Below are 19,992 nucleotides of genomic sequence, written 5' to 3' on the forward strand. Positions count from 1 at the left end.
TTCAGTTTAAACTAAATGGAATGATAAACAGATATAAGTCTGCAACTAGGGTCCTTGGTTTCAAAAGGGCAAACTTTAAAAAATTAAGGGAATTAGTTAGGGAAATGGATTCGACTGACGAACTCATCGATCTGAATGTGGAGGAGCTTGGAATTACTTTAAATCAAAGTTGCAGAAACTATCTGAAACTTGCATCCCAGGCAAGGGGGAAAAAATTGTATGGAAGGGTTGCAGACCAAACTAGATGGGGAAACATCTGAAATAGTTGATTAAGAGAAAACAGGAAGCCTACAAAGAATGGAGGATAGGATGGATCAGCAAAGAAAGCTACCTCTTGGAGGTCAGAAAGTGTAGGGAAAAAGTGAGAACTGGCAAAAGCCAAGCAGAGTTGGACCTGGCAAAAGAAATTAAAATGAATAGTAAAAGGTTCTATAGTCATATGAACATGGGAGGCAGGTAAACCGCCAGCTGGGGGAGGCTAGCCCCCAGCCGCCCCCCCTAACCCCCCCGCGGACCCACCTCCTTCCCCCAACAAAGCCCAGAGCCCCCACCCTCCAAACAGCCGCCAGCCCTCCCACCCCAGCCCCGGGCGACTCATGCCCGACCCCCGGGCGGTTAGGCCGGCAGTGTGCAGCCCCCCAAGTGGGCGGCGCAGGGCCCTCCCCAGTCCCCAAGCGCAGGGCAGGCGGACAATGCGTAGTCCCTCCCCCTCGGTTCCCGAGCACCAGGTGGGTGTGTGGGACAGACGGACAGCGTGTGGACAGACAGGCAGTGTGCACCCCCCCCCGACCTCTGAGCGCAGGGTGGATGGGCATGTGGCCCGCTCCGAGCCAGGGCGGGTGGGCCCCGAGCGCAGGGCAGGCAGCACATGGGCCCCCCAGCCCCAGTGCCCCCAGCCCCCAAGCACAGAGCAGACAGCCCCAGCGCCTCCAAACCCCCCACTGCCCGAGTGCCAAGCCGCCCCAGCACAGAAAAAGAGCAGCCTGTCTGCCATGGCTGGAGGTAAGGGAGTAAAGGCAAGCGGGGGGAGGTTCAGGGAGGAGCGTGGGCAGGGCCACGTGGGGCTGTTTAGGGAGACACGGCCTTCCCCAACGTATTGGACGTGCCTTCCATGCATATAAATAAAAAGAAAACAAGAAAAGTAGTGGAACCCCTAAACACTGAGGATGGGATGGAGATTAAAAATAATCTAGGCATGGCACAGCACCTAAATGAATACTTTGCCTCAGTTTTTAATAATGGTAATGAGAATCTTTGGGGTAGTGGTGGGATGGCTAACAGAAATTACCACATCAGAGGTGGAAGCCAAACTCAAACAGCTTGATGGGACCAAATTGGGGGGGGGGGGGGAAGGGCAGATAATCTCCATCCAAGAATATTTAAGGAACTGGAACATGAATTTGCAAGCCCAATAGCAAGGATTTTTAATGAATCCATAAACTCAGGGATTGGACCAATGACTGGAGAAATGCTAATATAGGACCTATTTTTAAGAAAGGGGAAAAAAGTAATAGACTGCATCAGGTGAGCTATTTTCAGTAGAGACAGGGAAGTGTTAGTACCATTATATACGGCACTGGTGAGACCTCATCTGGAATACTGGCCACAATTCTGGTCTCCCGTGTTTATAAAAGATTAATTCAACTGGAACAGGTGCAGAGAAGGGCTACTAGGATGATCAGAGGAATGGAAAACCTACATCATGAGAGGAGACTTAAGGATCCTGGCTTGTTTAGCCTAATAAAACAAAAGCTGAGGGCAGATATAGAATATCTGGGTTGGAAGGGACCTCAGGAGGTCCTCTAGTCCAACCCCCTGCTCAAAGCAGGACCTATCCCAAGACAGATTTTCACCCCAGTTCCCTAAATGTCCCCCTCAAGGATTGAACTCACAACCTTGGGTTTAACAGGCCAATGCTCAAACCACTGAGCTATCTCTCCCCCCTGATTGCTTGCTATAAATACAACAGATAAATACCAGAGAGAGGGGGGAATTATTTAAATTAAGGCACAAGAACAAATGGATAAAAAATGGCTGTCAACAAGTTTAGGCTTGAAATTAGATGGAACAGCCTTCTAAGGGGATCAGTGGGGGCAAAAATAACATAGCTGGTTTCAAGACTGAGCTTCATAAATTTATGGACGGGATGGTATGATGAGATGGCCACATGCCAGTGTAGGCAATCTGCAACGGCTAGTAGCAAATATCTCAAATGGTCATAGATAGGAAACTAGATGGGGAGGGCTCTGAGTTACTACAGTGAATTCTTTCCCAGGTGTCTGGTTGGTGGGTTTTGCTGACATGCTCAGGGTCTAACTAATTGCCATATTTGGGGTTGGGAATGAATTTTCCCCCAGATCAGATTGGCAGAGACCCTGAGGGGTCTTTGCCTTCTTCTGCAGTCTGTGGCATGGGTCACTTGCTGGTTTAAACTACAGTAAATGGTGGATTCTTTGTAACCCGAAGTCTTTAAGAACTGAATTGAGGAATTCAGTAACTCATTCACAGGTTATGGGTCTATTACAGGAGTGAAAGGGTGAGGTTCTGTGGCCTGCAATGTGCCAGAGATCAGAATAGATGATCACAATGGTCCCTTCTGGTTTTAAAGTCTATGACTCTATGCAACACACAGCACTAGTTGCATCACAGTGCTGTGCCGAAGCACCACCAAATTCAGGAAAAGTGCTGTATGGTGTTTGTAGACCTGACAAAGATCTTTAACACTGTTAGTCACAAGGGTCTCTGGCAGATCTTGCACAAAGTTAGATGCCCACACAAATTCATCACCATCATGCACTTATTCCATGACAGCATGCTAGCTCAAGTGCTGGAAAATGGTGCTTCATCTGAGCCTCTCTTTGTCACAAACGCATTAAGCATGTGTTGTTTGAGTCTCATCTGTAACATCAAGTGGTTGGACAGGACACCAAACATTAAAAGTCCTGGACCGGTGCTACATGACTAGCATTGAATCCCTAATCATACAGATGCAACTTCACTGGGCTAGTCATCTAGTACATATGGATGATCTGCAACTCTCCAAAGCCGTATTTTATGTATAGTTGAAAACAGGAGCACGTACTCTGGGAGGCCAATGAAAACGAATGCTGCAGATAGATCAAGCGGCCAATCCAGTAATAGTAGAGACTCCTTTTCTAAAGGAAAATCGGCTGGTTTTGGACTTAACCAATGGAATCTTATGGCATGCGCATGGCTAGACGGAGGGTGCTCTGACAGCGGGATACATTCTGAGAATATGTGCTGCAAAAGCAGAAGAGGAAAAACATATATACTCATTCATTAGCCTGTTCGTTTATAAGCCGACCCCCCAAGATGGTTAGGTAAAAATAGCAAAAACTGTATGACCCTTTCATAAGCCGACCCCATATTTCAGGGGTTGACAAACTTTGGCTCCTGGCCCATTAGGATAAGCCGCTAGCAGGCTTGGATGTTTTGTTTACCTGGAGCGTTCACAGGCACAGAGCCCCTCAGCTCCCAGTGTCTGCGGTTTGTCGTTCCCAGCCAATGGGAGCTGCGGGAAGTGGTGCGCCACTTCCTGCAGCTCCCAGTGGCTGGGAACGGCGAACCACGGCCACAGGGAGCCAAGGGGCTCCATGCCTGCAGGCGCTCCAGGTAAACAAAACGACAATGTACTAGATATTCAATTCAATGATTCCATAGAGTTTAAAATCATCAAATTTTGGTATAGACCCGTTTATAAGCCGACCCCCGCTCTTTGATGCGTCACTTTTTAACCAAAAATATTTGATTTATGAACGAGTATATACGGTAATCTAGATCGGCAGGATATGTGGGTAAAAGAGTTCCCTGATGTATAGATTAAAAATAAACCAGAATGTGGTAGAATTGAGGCATGTGTTAAAATTGTGGGGGATAAAGTACCACCACTGAAACAGTATAAATACCCCCATACAAGTGGAGGCAGGTGTTGGAAAGATAACTGAATCATTAGAACAACAGGGAGTAATTGAAAAGGGAAATTTGGCATACAACTGCCCAATTTGGCCCAGATTAAAGGCCTCAGGAGACTGGAGATTGACAGTGGATTTTAGACAAATGAACAAAGCCACTTCCCCTATGGCACCGATAGTACAGATTTGCCTCAAGTGATGGCAAGGATACAGGGGATCCTTAAATGGTTCTCTGTAATAGACTTGGAAAACTGTTTCTTTGCCATTCCATTGCACCCTGATTCCTGAGCCTGCTTTGCATTTAAAGGACAACAATATCTGTTTAAAAGAATACCCCAGGGATTGCATAATGCCCCGGACATTGCACACCAACACGCGGTGGAGATGTTGGACCAGTTATTTAAGAGGACTGGGAGAATGTCACCTCATATGTGGATGATATATTGGTTTGGGGAGATACTGAGGGGGAGGTAAGTGAACGCACTAGAGAGGTGCTAAAGCTTATTCAGAAGATGAGCTTTAAGGTTAATAGCGAGAAAGCCCAATCGGTACAAAGGAAGGTAGCTTATTTAGGGGTAACCCTGGGAGAACAGGGAATTCAAGTGGATCAACAAATGGTGAAATCGCTGATGAATCTGCCAAGACCAGAGGACCCTCATGTGACATTCCCCTCTAGTGTAATCTGGACCGGTGACCTGCTAGGTTACTCCAGTACTGGACTCTGGGAGCCGGCCTTACCCTGTTCTGCTCTGAGAACCCCCACTCCTGGGCTGTTCATGCACAGCCTCTAGCATGTAAGTTGCTCCTTGGATTGTGCAACCAAATGACACTAGCCAATATCTCTGGTCCCAGACACAACCCTAGGAACCTCTGTCTTGCAGTGTCCAGTTATGCCCACTGGACACTGCAAATTTATAGGAGTTCGTCAGTTTAACAAAGAAATTGATATGCACTGGGGTTGTTATCCCAAGGGGAGTTTCTGACATGCTTCAAACCAAACGCACTGCTTCAGGTAGAACAAACAAACAAATTTATTAACTACAAAGCAGGGTGGATAAAAATCAATGATTTAAAAAAATAATAAAAAAAATTGGATTTTTTTATTTAAATCAGATTTTTTTAATAAAATGCTGTTTGAGGAAAAAACCTATCTAAAGATAGTTTTAATTAAGATATATCTTTGAGCTATAATGTCTCATCGTGGAATAGGGATTATAAATGCTAATTCTATAGTATGAGACAATATATTCACGTAATGTTTAAGAAGTTTTGTGAATGAGTTCGAATAGTTCATGGATTAGGGATCCAATCTTATGAGGTCCCAGGGGCTTCTGTATAGATTATTTAGGTTAATCTTTCTATCTACCCAATGGGACTCAGTCTAGAAGATACCATCAGAGATGCTTAGTTTTGCAGTTCTCAAACTGTGGATTTGTGTCTTCAGAGATAACATGCTTGTTAACAGTAAAAATGTTTTTAAATAAATAAATAATATATAGAGGTGAGAAATAACAGACCTCAACCCTACTGTCCCTCTGCACATTTGTGCACACAGAGTCAATTCCTTACCTCTCTCTAAAAGTGCAAAGTTTCAAAAAGTTCAATGAATATAAGATTGTTGGGGGCGGAATAGATCTGGACAAGGAGAAGAAGTCTGGAGATAAATGTGAGAAGGGAGGGACAGGCAGTAGAAACAAAAGTAAAACTGTTTGAGCTGCATATTTCAGAAGTCTTGAGGTCTTTCTGAGTGTAGCCTTCATTGATTTGAGATCTATCATACCATTCTCTTACTAGAAGGGAAAACCTATAATGGCAACAGACCGTAAAAGAGACCCAGTTTGGGAATATTTTAATGAAGTTCCTCTACCTGTGGGTAAAGACAGGCATGCATGCAAAATGCAAACAGTGCAACAAAGAAATGCAAGGCCTGCTTGCCCGAATGAAACAACATCATGAGAAGTGTTCCTTCTCAGGAGGAAGCTGCGTTGAAGATGATGAAAGGAACATGTCTGAACATGCAGGATCTTCAGGTTGGTAAACTTCTTTATTTCATACTTCTTTCTTAAGGACTGCCTATCTTCCTTCTGGACTATTCTTGAATTCTCATGTTTGAGCAAAAAAATATAGTTGTTACTCTATAGTACCATCATTTTAGATGCAGATGTGATAAAAAAATAAATAGCTGAAATAGGCAGATCTTCCTTTTACAATTTCACTTTGAAAGTAGTACTGTCAGTGAATGCAATGAGTAATACTAAATGAGCAGTATGATAATAACAATTAAATAACTGCATTGACTTATTTTGTTTAGAAGAATCCATCCTCAACATACAGGATTCTGAAGACTATCCACCTTCAAGATCACCATCATTTTCTATAGTTTCAGAGTTATCTGCCAATGATAGTGTTTCAGTCACATCATGTATGTCACAGAGCCACAGTATATCACCTGTAGCAAAAAGAAAAAAAAAATCTCCATCATCCAGAAACAACCATAGATAAGTTTGTGATAAGAACCAGCAGATTACAAAAAGAGGTAATAGATGAAAAAATTGCCTGGTTTGTTTATACAACAAACTCTCCTTTCCATATGACTGAGAACCCACACTTCATTAACATGGTTCAGTCATTAAGACCAGGATACAGTCCACCCAAGAGAGAAGATGTCACAGGCAAATTGCTGGATAAAGTGTATGAAAGAGAAATTGAGCAGTGTGCAAAAGGTCTAGAGGGTAAAATTCTTAACCCTGAGTCTTGATGGGTGGAGCAATGTCCACAATGATCCTGTTGTATGTGCTTGTGTGACAACAGAAGAAGGGAATGTCTTCCTTACTGAAACAATTGATACATCAGGAAATGCACACACAGCAGAATACTTACAAGAAGTAGCAGTAAAAGCTATAACAAACTGAGAAAAATAATTCAGATGTCTAGTACACAGCTTGGTCACAAACAATGCTGCAAATGTATCCAAGATGAGAAGAAATTATTTAGAAGAGAGTCCCAACATAATAACATATGGTTGCAGTGCTCATTTGATGCACCTCCTAGCCAAAGACTTCAGTGTTCCAGAAATAAAGACTAATGTTGTTTAAATTGCAAAATACTTCCGTAACAGCCACTTTGCAGCAGCTGCTCTGAAAAAAGTGGGAGGAACCAAGCAAACTCTGCCACAAGACATGTGATGGAACTTAGTAGTGGACTTTTTTGCACACTATATCAAGAACTGGCCTAATCTGATGACAGTTTGTGAACAAAATCATGAAAAAAATAGATGGCACTGTCACAGCCAAAGTTCTCAACATTGGGCTTAAGAGAAATGTTGAACACATGCTGCGTACCCTGAAGCCTATTTCTGTAGCCTTGAACAAAATGCAGGGAAATAGCTATTTTATTGCTGACGCTGTTGAAATTTGGAAGGAACTGAGTGAGACCGTAAAAAGAGAAATATGCAATGACAGAGTTAAATTATAAGCATTAAAAAAAACAAATGGGACAAGCACTATCTCCAGCTCATTTTCTCAATACTCAGTACCAAGGTCAAACCTTAAGTGCTGAAGAAGACATGGACATCCAGCAATCATCCCTCCATAATGCCAACTATAATAAACTTCAGAGCTAAGGGTGAACCATTCGAGAAATATATGTTTGCTGATGATGTTTTAAAGAAAGTCACACCAGTGAACTGGTGGATGTCACTTAAGCACTTCGGTTCAGAGACTGTTGAAGTGATAATCTCACTTTTAACAGCAGTAGCTTCTTCTGCCCGTGTAGAAAGAATATTTTCTTCCTTTGGACCAATTCATTCCAAATAGAGAAATTGTTTGGGACCTGAAAAAGCAGGATAGCTTGTTTTTCTTTTCCAGATTATGAACAAACAAGAAAATGAATGTGAAGACGACGCAGTTAGCTGCAGAAGCCAATATTTTAAGTTTTTCACATTGACCTGGCTGACACAGTCGATTTAATTTTTTTTTTTTAATATTTCATTTAACTATTTTAGTTAAAAACAATTTTAACAAAAACAAACCTGATTTTAAAAAACTTGAATGTTCAACTAAATTCAAAAATTCATCTGCTTGTTTTGTTAAAATATTATATGTTTGCTGTTGAAGAAAAAAATCCAGAATACATAACATTGTTGTTTTAGTTAAATAAAACAATTTAAATGTCTGTCTCGTGATGTTCGCCTCCTAATACAACAGAGTAAGAAAATCCTCCAAATATTAATGATTAACCTGTTGAACTGGAGATAGTTCACCTCCCAATGACTTCATAAATATCTGCTTCAAGTACTTTTGGTAAATGAAATTACCAAACAATCATTCATTTTCTGATACAGCTGTAAAACTAATCTGAAAAGTTTTCAAAATAAATCACTTTAAAAATGTATAGTGTGTATCTTCTAAAAATGAAACCTACATCTATCTCTGAGTTGTGAAGAATGTGTATTAAGGTTATAACAACCAACAAGAATGCACTTTTCTGTAGAAATCCATGATTAAATCGAATCTTCCTCACTAGTGATTTAAATCAATTTGATTTAAATTAAATCCACCCTGGCCCTTAGTGATTTGTTAGAACAGAAGAATGGAACAGTGGATTGCCTTAAACGTTTATATGGATTCAGATTTTGTAGTAGAAGGATTGTTGTATAGGATTAGTCCAAAAGGAGGACTGGAAGTAAATTTATTATTGGTTAAAAAGGAATCCAGGGAAACTGAAGGTACGACGTATTAGAAGAGGCCATCAAAAGCGAGAGGGGAGCGAGAAATTTTAGAATGATAAGGCTGATGCCTTGGCCAAGACAGCAGCAAAGGAGCCTTTGGGAGTTGCGATAGTTACTAGAGCGCAGGCTATAGTGCAGGAGATTAAGCCAGAGGAGAAATGGGGAAACTGGAGTGTAAAGGGGGTATGCAGTGAACAAAAAGACAGGAGACGTAAAGTGGGTACCCGAAAAAACCCAAAAGGAAGAAATCATTAATGTCTGCCACTCCATGGCACATCAAGGAATAAAGAACACATTTTTTAAGGTAAAACAAATCAGAATTTGGCCTAGAGTACGGGAGGATGTAGAGAGATTTGTTAAAAATTGTATAAAATTCATGGCAAACATCAATAAAACACCTAGTGCAGGGCCATTATTACATCAGAGAATTGTAGGGCCATGGAATAGAATACAAATGGACTATATTGATAAGTTGCTGAAAACTTCCAGGGGAAATCAGTATCTGTTGGTGGTGGTAGATTCCTTTTCCGGATGGATGGAGGCAATTCATACCCGGAACCATAATGCAGAGACTATGGGAAGTTGTTTTTAGCAGGTATGGGACTCCAGGAGTGATTGATTCGGATAACAGGCAGCATTTTGTGGAGGAAGTAGTTAAAAGTTTATTGAAGGCTTTAGGAACAAAGCAGCAGTTACACATTCCTCACCATCCTCAATCATCAGGATCGGTAGAGAGAATGAATCAAACAATTAAGTAGGCTCTGCAAAAGGTAGTGCAAGAGGCAAGTAAAGGATAAGAAATTACCATTGGTGTTGGCGGCAATTCGAAGTAGTGATTGGTTAGGTACAGGGTACCAGCCATACAAAATTCTTTATGGAAGGCCTATAGACTGTGGAGCCCTCTACTATACCCAGGAGAAGGGGAAGTAGAGGAAGTGTCAGTTACCCAATGGGTTAAAGTGTTACTGACTGAACTTAAGAAAATGGAATTTAGACTAACAGACGCAATTTGGAAAGCAAAAGAATATGTGGATTCACAGGCCACTCAGGATACAAAATTGTGGAACACTGGGGATAAGGTGATGTATCTGAGGTTGACACCAAAAGATCATATTTTGGAATCAAAATGGGTTGGACCATTTTCAATTATGAATAAAATTTCCCCCACTGTAGTGCAAATTAATAAGGACGAGAAGGGGAAATGGGTACACACCTAGCAATTAAAGTTATGGCCCAAAGATTAGGTAACCTTTTGGTTTGTTTTACAGAGATAAAAGGGGAATGTCCAACTGCACAGGAGGATATCCCAACCAGATCCTGGATTGGGAGTGTGGACATGGTGCTAACATTTTTGCAATTGGCTTGCTACTTATGCTTGCTTTACTTTGTATTATTTGTCTGGTTGAAAGATTGTGCTGTGTGAATTACATTTTAGGTTGAAGAATACCAGAGCTCAAGCAAAGACAGAAGAGTTTAGCAAAGGCTTAGCAAAGGCGCTTGGGGTAGTATAGTCAGAGGCACTGGACAATATTCTTCAGAATAATGGCCAAGACCTCAACACAAGAGGGGTGCAAAAGTGGAACTAGACAAAAGAAAAGTTTGCAAAGAATGAAGATTGATTTTAAAGTAAAAGTTCACTGTCAGAAATTCCAATGATTAGGGGAAAATGGGAAAGTCGATGGCACCCTGAAGGGTGGGGATATGGCTTCTGGGTTTTATGTTTTGTGAGTATTTGGGGAAGCTTAGGGGTACAAGGATACACACATGGGAGCACCTCTGAAGTGCAGGTATGGATTAAAGAGGAAAATATGTTCAACTACCCATGGGACACAATGGGGAAAATGGGACCAAACAAAACCAGATGTGAGGGGAAACTTTCTGAGGTGATATTTGAAATATGGTAGGGAAATGGTAAGAATCTGACATGGGAATATTAAAAACCAAAGGACGCGGAGAAGCAAGGGAAGTATTTTTATATTATAAAAGGGTAGGGCTGGTTGATGTTTAAATTTAGTTATAATGAAAATAACCCAAATATAAACGACAGCTACGAGGAGCGGCACCCAGGAGCCGGCAAACAGGGCTGCTAACAGGGGAGTTTAAGTGGGAGTTTACAGGGGGAGGTGGAAGGGGAGGCAGGAGGGCGCGGTGCCCGGTGTGCTCTGTGTCCCCAGGAGCAGGTGGCAGAGACCATAGCAGCCATGAGCCAAGCAGCAGGGGACACAATGCAGATGATTGCATGTGGCAGGTGTGGTATGTACATGGTCCTCCCTGGGGAGCCTGAACAAAGGTATGTTTGCATGAAATGCCGCCTAATAGACCTGCTAGAGGAAAAGATTAGAGGGCTCCAGATGCAGGTAGATACCCTGGTAGAGTTCAGAAGGGGATTCGAGCAGCTAATGGAGCAGAGGCAGGGTGTGGCTGAAGGGGAATGCTCAGGGGTGCAGGTGGAAGCACAGGCTATGGTCTGTGAGGGGGGAATGTCAGGGGCAGATCAAGAGCAGTGGAAGCATGTGACTGTGAGAAGCAGGCCAAGGAAAAGGAGGGCTAGTGAGGGGGAAATAGAACTCAGGAACAGGTTTGAGTGTTTGGATAACGAGGAGGGGAGGCAGCAGGTGGTAACTGATGGTGGGAGGCAGAGGAAGAAGAGAAGAGCGGCTAGTCCGATAGAGAGAGGGCAGGAGTTGATGGAGACAGCACCAATACCGGGCCCCAGTAGGATAGAGGATGGCACTAGGGGGACTATAAGGGAAAATAGAGAGAGACAGGAGTTACGACTACAGGGAACAGGGGATAGATTTGTTGAGAGCACTGTCACCAGGCAAAGGCAGGTTTATGTGATTGGAGACTCCTTGCTGAGGAGGTTGGACAGGCCTGTGACCAGAGCGGACCCTGAAAACAGAAGGGTGTGCTGTCTGCCGGGCGCTAAGATAAGGGATGTGGACCTGCGGTTGAAAAGGATCCTACAAGGAGCAGGTAAGAACCCCTTGATCATCCTTCACGTAGGAACGAACGACACAGCTAGGTTCTCGCTAGAAAGAATTAAAGGAGATTATGCCAGGCTGGGGAAGACGCTTAAGGAAGTTGAGGCTCAGATTATCTTCAGTGGGATTCTGCCTGTTCCTAGAGAAGGACAGCAAAGGGCTGACAGAATTGTGAGGATAAATAGCTGGCTAAGGGAGTGGTGCTATAAGGAGGGCTTTGGGATGTATGGCCACTGGGAGGCTTTCGGGGACAGACAGCTGTTCTCCCGGGATGGACTCCACCTGAGTAGGGAAGGAAATAGACTTCTGGGAGGGAGACTGGCTCACCTCATCAAAAGGGCTTTAAACTAGGAACTTGGGGGAGACGGTTGGGAGATGTTCAGTTAATCTCCACGCCAGATTCCAACAGTGAAAAGGAGTGTGAGGAGATAAGCACAGACATAGGTAGGGGTAGGGAATTGGACATAAGAAAAAAGGGGCGGAGGGACAGCATGGGGACCGTACCAAATTGCATAACTAATGGGAGAAAGGATAGACAGCATACGGTAAGATGTTTATACACCAATGCGAGAAGCCTAGGTAACAAAATGGAGGAATTGGAGCTCCTGGTCCAAGAAATGAAACCTGATATCGTGGGAATAACCGAAACGTGGTGGAACGGTAATCATGACTGGAGTACAGGTATGGAAGGGTATGTGCTGTTTAGCAATGACCGGAAAAAAGGTAAAGGTGGGGGAGTGGCGTTATATGTCAATAATGAGTTAAAATGTAAAGAAATAATAAGTGATGGAATGGATAAGACGGAGTCTGTATGGGCAATAATTACAATGGGTAAAAGAACTACTAGAGCCTCCCCCGAGATAGTGCTTGGGGTGTGCTATAGACCGCCGGGATCTAGCCTGGAGGCGGACAGAGAACTACTTAATGTTTTTAGGGAAGTAAAAGAACTGTGTCATCATGGGGGACTTTAACTTCCCAGATATAGATTGGGGAACAAATGCTAGTAACAATAATAGGGCTCAGATGTTCCTAGACGTGCTAGCAGATGAATTCCTTCATCAAGTAGTAACTGAACCGACGAGGGGGGATGCGATTTTAGATTTAGTGCTGGTGAGTAGTGAGGACCTCATTGAGGAAATAGTTGTAGGGGACAACCTTCGCTCGAGTGACCATGAGCTAATTCGGTTTAAACTAAATGGAAGGATAAACAGAAATAATACTGTGACTAAGGTTTATGATTTCAAAAAGGCCAACTTTAATAAATTAAGGCAACTACTTAGGGAAGTGGATTGGGCTAACACACTTAGGGATCTAAAGGCAGATGACGCCTGGGATTATTTCAAGTTGAAGTTGCACAAGCTGTCCGAGGCCTGTATCCCGAGAAAGGGAAAACGGTTAGTGGGCAGGAGATTTAGACCTAGCTGGATGAGCGGGCGTCTCAAAGGGGCGATTAAGAAAAAACATAAAGCGTACAGAGAATGGAAGAAGGGAGGGATCAGCAAGGAAACCTACCTTATTGAGGTTAGAGCATGTAGGGATGCGGTGAGGAAGGCCAAAAGCCGTGTAGAGTTGGACCTCGCGAGGGGAATTAAATCCAATAGTAAGAGGTTTTATAGCCATATAAATAGGAAGAAAACAAAGAAAGAGGAAGTGGGACTGCTGAAGAATGTAGATGGAGTGGAAATTAAGAATAATCTAGGCATGGCACAATACCTAAATGAATATTTTGCATCAGTCTTTAATAAGGCTAATGAAGGGTTTAGGAATAGAGGGAGTAGGACAGAGGGGAATACAGGAGAGGGGATTGACATTACAGTATCAAAGGTGGAAGCCAAACTTGACCAGCTAAACGGGACTAAATCGGGCGGACCGGATGATCTTCATCCGAGAATATTGAAGGAACTGGCGCGAGAAATTGCGAGCCCCTTGGCGACAATTTTTAATGAATCTGTAAACTCGGGGGTGGTACCGTTGGACTGGAGAATAGCTAATGTGGTTCCTATTTTCAAGAAGGGGAAAAAAGGTGACCCGGGTAACTACAGGCCTGTTAGCTTAACTTCTGTAGTATGCAAGGTCTTGGAAAAAATCTTGAAGGAGAAAGTAGTTAAGGACCTTGAGGTGAATGGCAATTGGGACAAATTACAACATGGGTTTACAAAAGGCAGGTCGTGCCAAACCAACCTGATCTCCTTCTTTGAGAAAGTAACAGACCTTCTAGATAAAGGAAATGCGGTGGATCTAATATACCTCGATTTTAGTAAAGCGTTTGATACGGTACCGCATGAGGAATTATTGGTTAAATTGGAAAAGATGGGGATCGATAGGAAAATCCAGAGGTGGATAAGGAACTGGTTAAAGGGGAGACTGCAGCGGGTAGTACTGAAGGGTGAACTGTCAGATTGGAGGGAGGTCACCAGTGGGGTTCCTCAAGGTTCGGTTTTGGGTCCGATTTTATTTAATCTATTCATTACTGACCTCGGAACCAAATGTAGGAGTGGGCTGATAAAGTTTGCGGATGACACAAAGTTGGGAGGTATTGCCAACTCGGAGAAGGATCGGGATATTCTGCAGGGAGACTTGGATGACCTTGTAAATTGGAGTAATAATAATAGGATGAGATTTAATAGCGAGAAGTGTAAGGTGATGCATTTAGGGATGACTAATAGGAATTTCAGTTATAAGCTAGGGACGCATAGGTTAGAAGTGACGGAGGAGGAGAAGGACCTCGGAGTCCTGGTTGATCGCAGGATGACTATGAGTAGGCAATGCGACGTGGCTGTGAAAAAAGCTAATGCGATCTTGGGATGCATAAGGCGAGGTATTTCTAGTAGGGACAGGGAGGTGCTGCTTCCGTTATACAAGGCGCTGGTGAGACCTCACTTGGAGTACTGTGTGCAGTTCTGGTCTCCTATGTTTAAAAAGGATGAACTCAAACTGGAGCGGGTACAGAGAAGGGCCACTAGGATGATCCGAGGAATGGAAAACCTGTCCTATGGAAGGAGACTCGAGGAGCTTGGTTTGTTTAGCCTAACCAAAAGAAGGCTGAGGGGGGATATGATTGCTCTCTTTAAATATATCAAGGGGATAAATACTAGGGAGGGAGAGGAATTATTTCAGCTCAGTGCTAACGTGGACACGAGAACGAATGGATATAAACTGGCCGTGGGGAAATTTAGGCTTGAAATTAGACGAAGGTTCCTAACTGTCAGAGGGGTGAAATTTTGGAACAGCCTTCCGAGGGAAACGGTGGGGGCGAAAGACCTGTCTGGCTTCAAGATTAGGCTAGATAAGTTTATGGAGGGAATGGTTTGATGGGATAACGTGTCATTAATCAATTAGGCAATAATGGCCATCGCTGGTAAAATGAGGGTCTGGCTAGAGAATCTTGCCTGTATGCTCGGGGTTCTGCTGATCGCCATATTTGGGGTCGGGAAGGAATTTTCCTCCAGGGTAGATTGGCAGTAGCCCTGGAGGTTTTTCGCCTTCCTCCGCAGCATAGGGCAGGGGTCGCAAGCTGGAAGATTCTCCGCAACTTGAAGTCTTTAGATCACGATCTGGAGACTTCAACAGCAGAGTTAAGGGAAAGTGGGGGGGTCAACATTTATGGCCTGCATCATGCGGGAGGTCAGACTAGATGACCATATTGGTCCCTTCTGACCTTAAAGTCTATGAGTCTATGAGTCTATGAGTCCTGAATTGCACTTTTTGGAATTTAATGTAACTACCCTGGAGTAATGTCCATGTGGGATGGAATAAGTCAACGTCTCTCAAAGTGTGGATGTATGACGTTATGGTAAATTCTTCCATAATGGTAAAATTAAGCTGTTTCAGGAGAATTGATAGAGGAATATACTTTTGGGGATATGGTCAGTATTTTGTGTTTCTTAATCAAACACCAGTAAATAAAACCACACCAAGAATCACGGCAGATGAACATCCATATAGAAGGGGGGAAGTAATTGAAGCCCCAACTATTGTGGACCAAACAATCTGGCTGGAGGGATTGCAATTAAATGTGAGTGCACAACATTCAGAGTGTATGTCATATGCCTTGCTTCTATTACTAGCATGGCAACAACCATGGGGAGATGGAGCTAAAAGTAGTAAGAGAGGTATAGGAGAATATCTTGTGGGTGGCATTGGTGCTGGGGACGGGGTGTTGAATTTGTTTGATATTGAGACGTTATGAGGGAAAATGTCAACTTTGGGTGAGATTTTGGGAGCCATACAGATGCATATAATAAAAAAATTTGGCATATTATCGGAGCAAGGAAAAAGGAATGTAGTGCTCCAATTAAAACAAATACAAGCCTTGGAAATGTCTCTAAATGTGAGAAATTAATAACAAAACTGCACTAGCAATACGATGTGTACAGATGCAAGCTTATGGGATACAGTATATAGAGAGGATAGTCAATCTACTGAGTAAGGGCAATGGCCCTTTGAATGGTTCAAAGACTCCCATATATGGAAACAACGAATTATAGGATGGAAGAAACACGTTGGGTTTAATTGGAATCAAACCACTCTAAGAGGGGATTGGAAGGGCAGGATGCTATTACATAATACAGGGGAAGGGGGAGAGAAAGAGCAGCAATGGCCTGGGTGCTGCCGAAGATTATTAACGGAGAATTATGGCAAATAGAAATAAGTGGAACACATCCGATCCAGGAAGAGAGGGGGCTATAAATTGGTGGAATTCACAAAACATTGTGAGGAGTGGGGGCAAAATAAATGGGTGTGCCCACAGCTAACTTGGTCCTTAGAGGGATGTTATCTAAACCATTCAAGTGGACAATGTATAATACAGTATTTAGCCCCTAATGACACAAGAGAGTTTGATTTAGGCAATAGGTGTATTTGTGTGGTAACCACTGAAAAATATATATTTTGGAGAAATATGACAGAAAAAGGTTCAACTGAGTCATGCAAATTTAATGTAATGGAGGTTATTATTGAAGGGACTTTTTATCAGGGACCCTTATTTTTAAAAAAGGAAATCATCTGGGAATCAAAAGATGTGGACTGATCCTTTGATCTAGGGGTACATTGGGAACAATGGGAGGAATCGGTTGATAAAAGTGAAAGAATAAAGTAATATGCAAAGGATTTGTCTAAATCTGCCCAGCTAGGAAAGATAAGTATCTTGTTGCCTAAGGGTCAAATACTGGGAAAACAAGGGGAAGAATTAACAGTCCACCATTGGTACGATGGCTTTAAAGGATGGTCTCCCAGTGCCACAGCCCTCCTGGCATTGCATCCTATTGTTATATTGTTCATGTTAATGATTCTATTAAGCTTTGTCATGCTGTGTTTGTATTGTCAAATAAGAAAACAACAAGGAGTTTTGAATCAGGAAATATGTTATTAATCATGTATCAAAAGGGGGACTGTTGGGATATATCAGGGGTAGGCAACCTATGGCACGCGTGCCAAAGGCGGCATGCGAGCTGATTTTCAGTGGCACTCACACTGCCCGGGTCCTGGCCACCAGTCCGGGGGGCTCTGCATTTTAAATGAAGCTTCTTAAACATTTTAAAAATCTTATTTACTTTACATACAACAATAGTTTAGTTATATAAACTTCTAGAAAGAGACCTTCTAAAAACATTAAAATGTATTACCGGCACGCGAAACCTTAAATTAGAGTGAATAAATGAAGACTCGGCACACCACTTCTAAAAGGTTGCCGACCCCTGGGATATATAGTAGTATATGTTATAATACGCTATAGGCCATTGAGGCCTAGTATGAATGCTGTGTGCTTGACATGAGTACGTGAGGTATGTGTTGGCAACTGAAGTGAGGATTTAAGGTTATAAGCAGTAAAGGACTGGTTGGTGTTAAGGAAGTTTGTCATGTCCATAAGAGGAAATGGAATGTCTTGGATTATGGCGGCCTGCCTGGAACAATTTTCCCGGAGTTATGGGTGAAAGGCTTAGGAAACAGAGACAATGAGCTGATGACACAACGGACTGGTCTATAAATAGTTGCCTGACATTTCTGAAATTTGGAGTCAGACATCATCCAGAGCCCTGATAAAGCAGGTGTGCGGAGTGCCCGCTCTCCACACCTTGTGATCGGACTGAATTTCGACTGGCCATCAGGACTTCGTTCTGATCTTCCGACTTTGGTGCAATATGAAAGAGGTATGAATGTGGAGCGAGTGGGGTTTATACTGTAATCAATAAAAAGTATTTAGAGTATTATATACCAACACTGTGTCCGGTATCTGTCTACTCCCCCATTCCATAGAAAGACCTCTATTGTGAGCCTAACTAATGGTTATAAAGAAACATGCAGCTGGCATAAGTATCATATACCTTGCTATGCAAGGGATAGTAGTCCTCCTAACCTTTCCTTCTCCAAAGAACAAATATTGACAGCAATGAGGTTTTATATGAGGCAACAACATTTAGAAACTGAAATTTCTGTTAGTGAAGTGGGAATCCAGAGGAGTCACTGGCAGATCACTGAAATTACGGGGACAATTTTCAAAAGAAAATATGTGACTTAGGAGCCCAACTTCCCTTGGATTTGGGTTCCTAACTAACATAAGCACTTTTGAACATTTTAATAAAATCTTAAGATTTAAGGTATTTTTTATTACATGGGAAAGTTTTATGGATACTAATAGTCTCAATTATACATCTCCTTAATAGATACAAAAGTACATCTACCTTGATCTTTCAGCTAGGAATTTACATGTACCCATAATTAAAGTCACAAATGTAAATAAGAGTGATCAGGTGTTTCAAAGAGTCCCACACACCTGCATGTCCTCAGCATTACATCACTCAACTATTTCAAACACTGTCAAATCTGCCCCCGGGAATCTCATGCTTACAATTTTACACAGCCCACATCAGACACCTTGGTTGAAACACTTTACAAGTAGACATTAACTTGCAAATGATTATTCTCACTTATCTCCAACCTAGTCAGAAGAAAATATCTGCTTCCAATTCTGTCAGGCATTCACAGCCAAAAACTATCACCTGTATCACTCAGAATCTGAAATATTCAGCATTCAAATACTTGTTTTGCCACCGGTCACCACCTCATGAAGATCCCACTATGGTACAACCCTTCACACCTATGACATTTCTATGCAAGTGGAACTAACCTGGGTCAGGAAATCCATGGCCTTGGTGGTGGGGGGGAGGAATCTAGATGGAAACTGTACCTCCATGAAAGTCTAAGCCAGTGGCTCTCAAACTTTTTTTTACTGGTGACCCCTTTCACATAACAAGTCTCTGAGTGCGACCCCCGTTATAAATTAAAAACACTTTTTTTTATATTTAACACCATTATAAATGCTGGAGGCAAAGCGGGGTTTGGGGTGGAGGCTGACAGCTCACGACCCTCCATGTAATAACCTTGCGACCCCCTGAGGGGTCCCGACCCCCAGTTTGAGAACCCCTGGTAAGCTTTTCCCTTATATAAGCTTCCCATTCTTTCTCTACAGTCCTCAGATCACTACAACCATCCACTGATTAGCCAGCAGTGTCACTGTTAAAGGACAAGGATGCTAACCTGTCATGAACGTGGAAGATGAGGATGCAACCTCAAGGCTTAGAGCATGCAAGACAGCCTGAAATTTGAACTATTTGGCAGCACATGATGTTTCCTGAGAACATCAATCTGACTGTTTCCCATGATTCCTAAAAACACCAATGGTGATCTGGTGTTAGAGCAATCTTACTTGCTACCTCCTGAGTCAAAAATCTCAGGCTGAAAATCTGAGAAATAAAAGAAGCAATTACCTCAGTGAGATGGGGGTTGGGGTTGAATCCACACTGGTTGCAGACCTTGTTGTGACACTGTGTACAAGTGTTGAAGTTTGGCTGATTAGGAGAGGAGGTGAGTTCTGTTGTCTTGCATATAGGGCAGAGAGTGCTGCTTGGAAGGGGTGCGATTTGTGGGACAGAATAAGGTGAGGTAGGGGTGCTGCCTCGATCTGGTGATACAGAGGGAGATCGTCCTGATCTCTGAATTCTGGTGTCCACCTGGAGTGTCCTCCTAGGTCCATCTGCTTGTTGGCTGGCGTGACCATGGCTCAGCATCTCTCTTGTGCTTTCATGAGTCTGGGCAGACTGTTTAAGGGATGGGGAAGCTGATCTCTCTCCAACTGGGAGATCCGATTGAGCCGGTCTTCTTGGTGTGCTGAAATATCATAACAAACAACATGTATGTAAACCAAGTTTTAGAGGATTCAATGATTACATCCAAATCTGAAAATGCAATACATAACAAAAATGGCAAACTTTCATATATCAAGGCCACTGGAGATATAATGAAACAATCTTAGAGGGTGCTGAATTCCTTCAACTCTGGCAATTTAAGA

At 42.8% G+C, this 19,992-nt stretch overlaps 1 protein-coding gene across 1 annotated transcript in view; it reads right to left on the minus strand.

The window, feature by feature from the left end:
• Window positions 1–19,992, minus strand: part of BSN (bassoon presynaptic cytomatrix protein) — a 380,730-nt gene that overhangs the window by 352,092 nt on the left and 8,646 nt on the right. Inside the window, 1 exon segment of the mRNA XM_024193699.2 lies at window positions 19,412–19,811. Within this exon segment, the coding sequence (XP_024049467.2) occupies window positions 19,412–19,811 (400 nt within the window).

Source organism: Terrapene carolina, unplaced genomic scaffold (genome assembly GCF_002925995.2).
Source record: "Terrapene carolina triunguis isolate 2854851 unplaced genomic scaffold, T_m_triunguis-2.0 Scaffold235, whole genome shotgun sequence".
NCBI classification, from domain to species: Eukaryota; Metazoa; Chordata; order Testudines; family Emydidae; genus Terrapene; species Terrapene triunguis.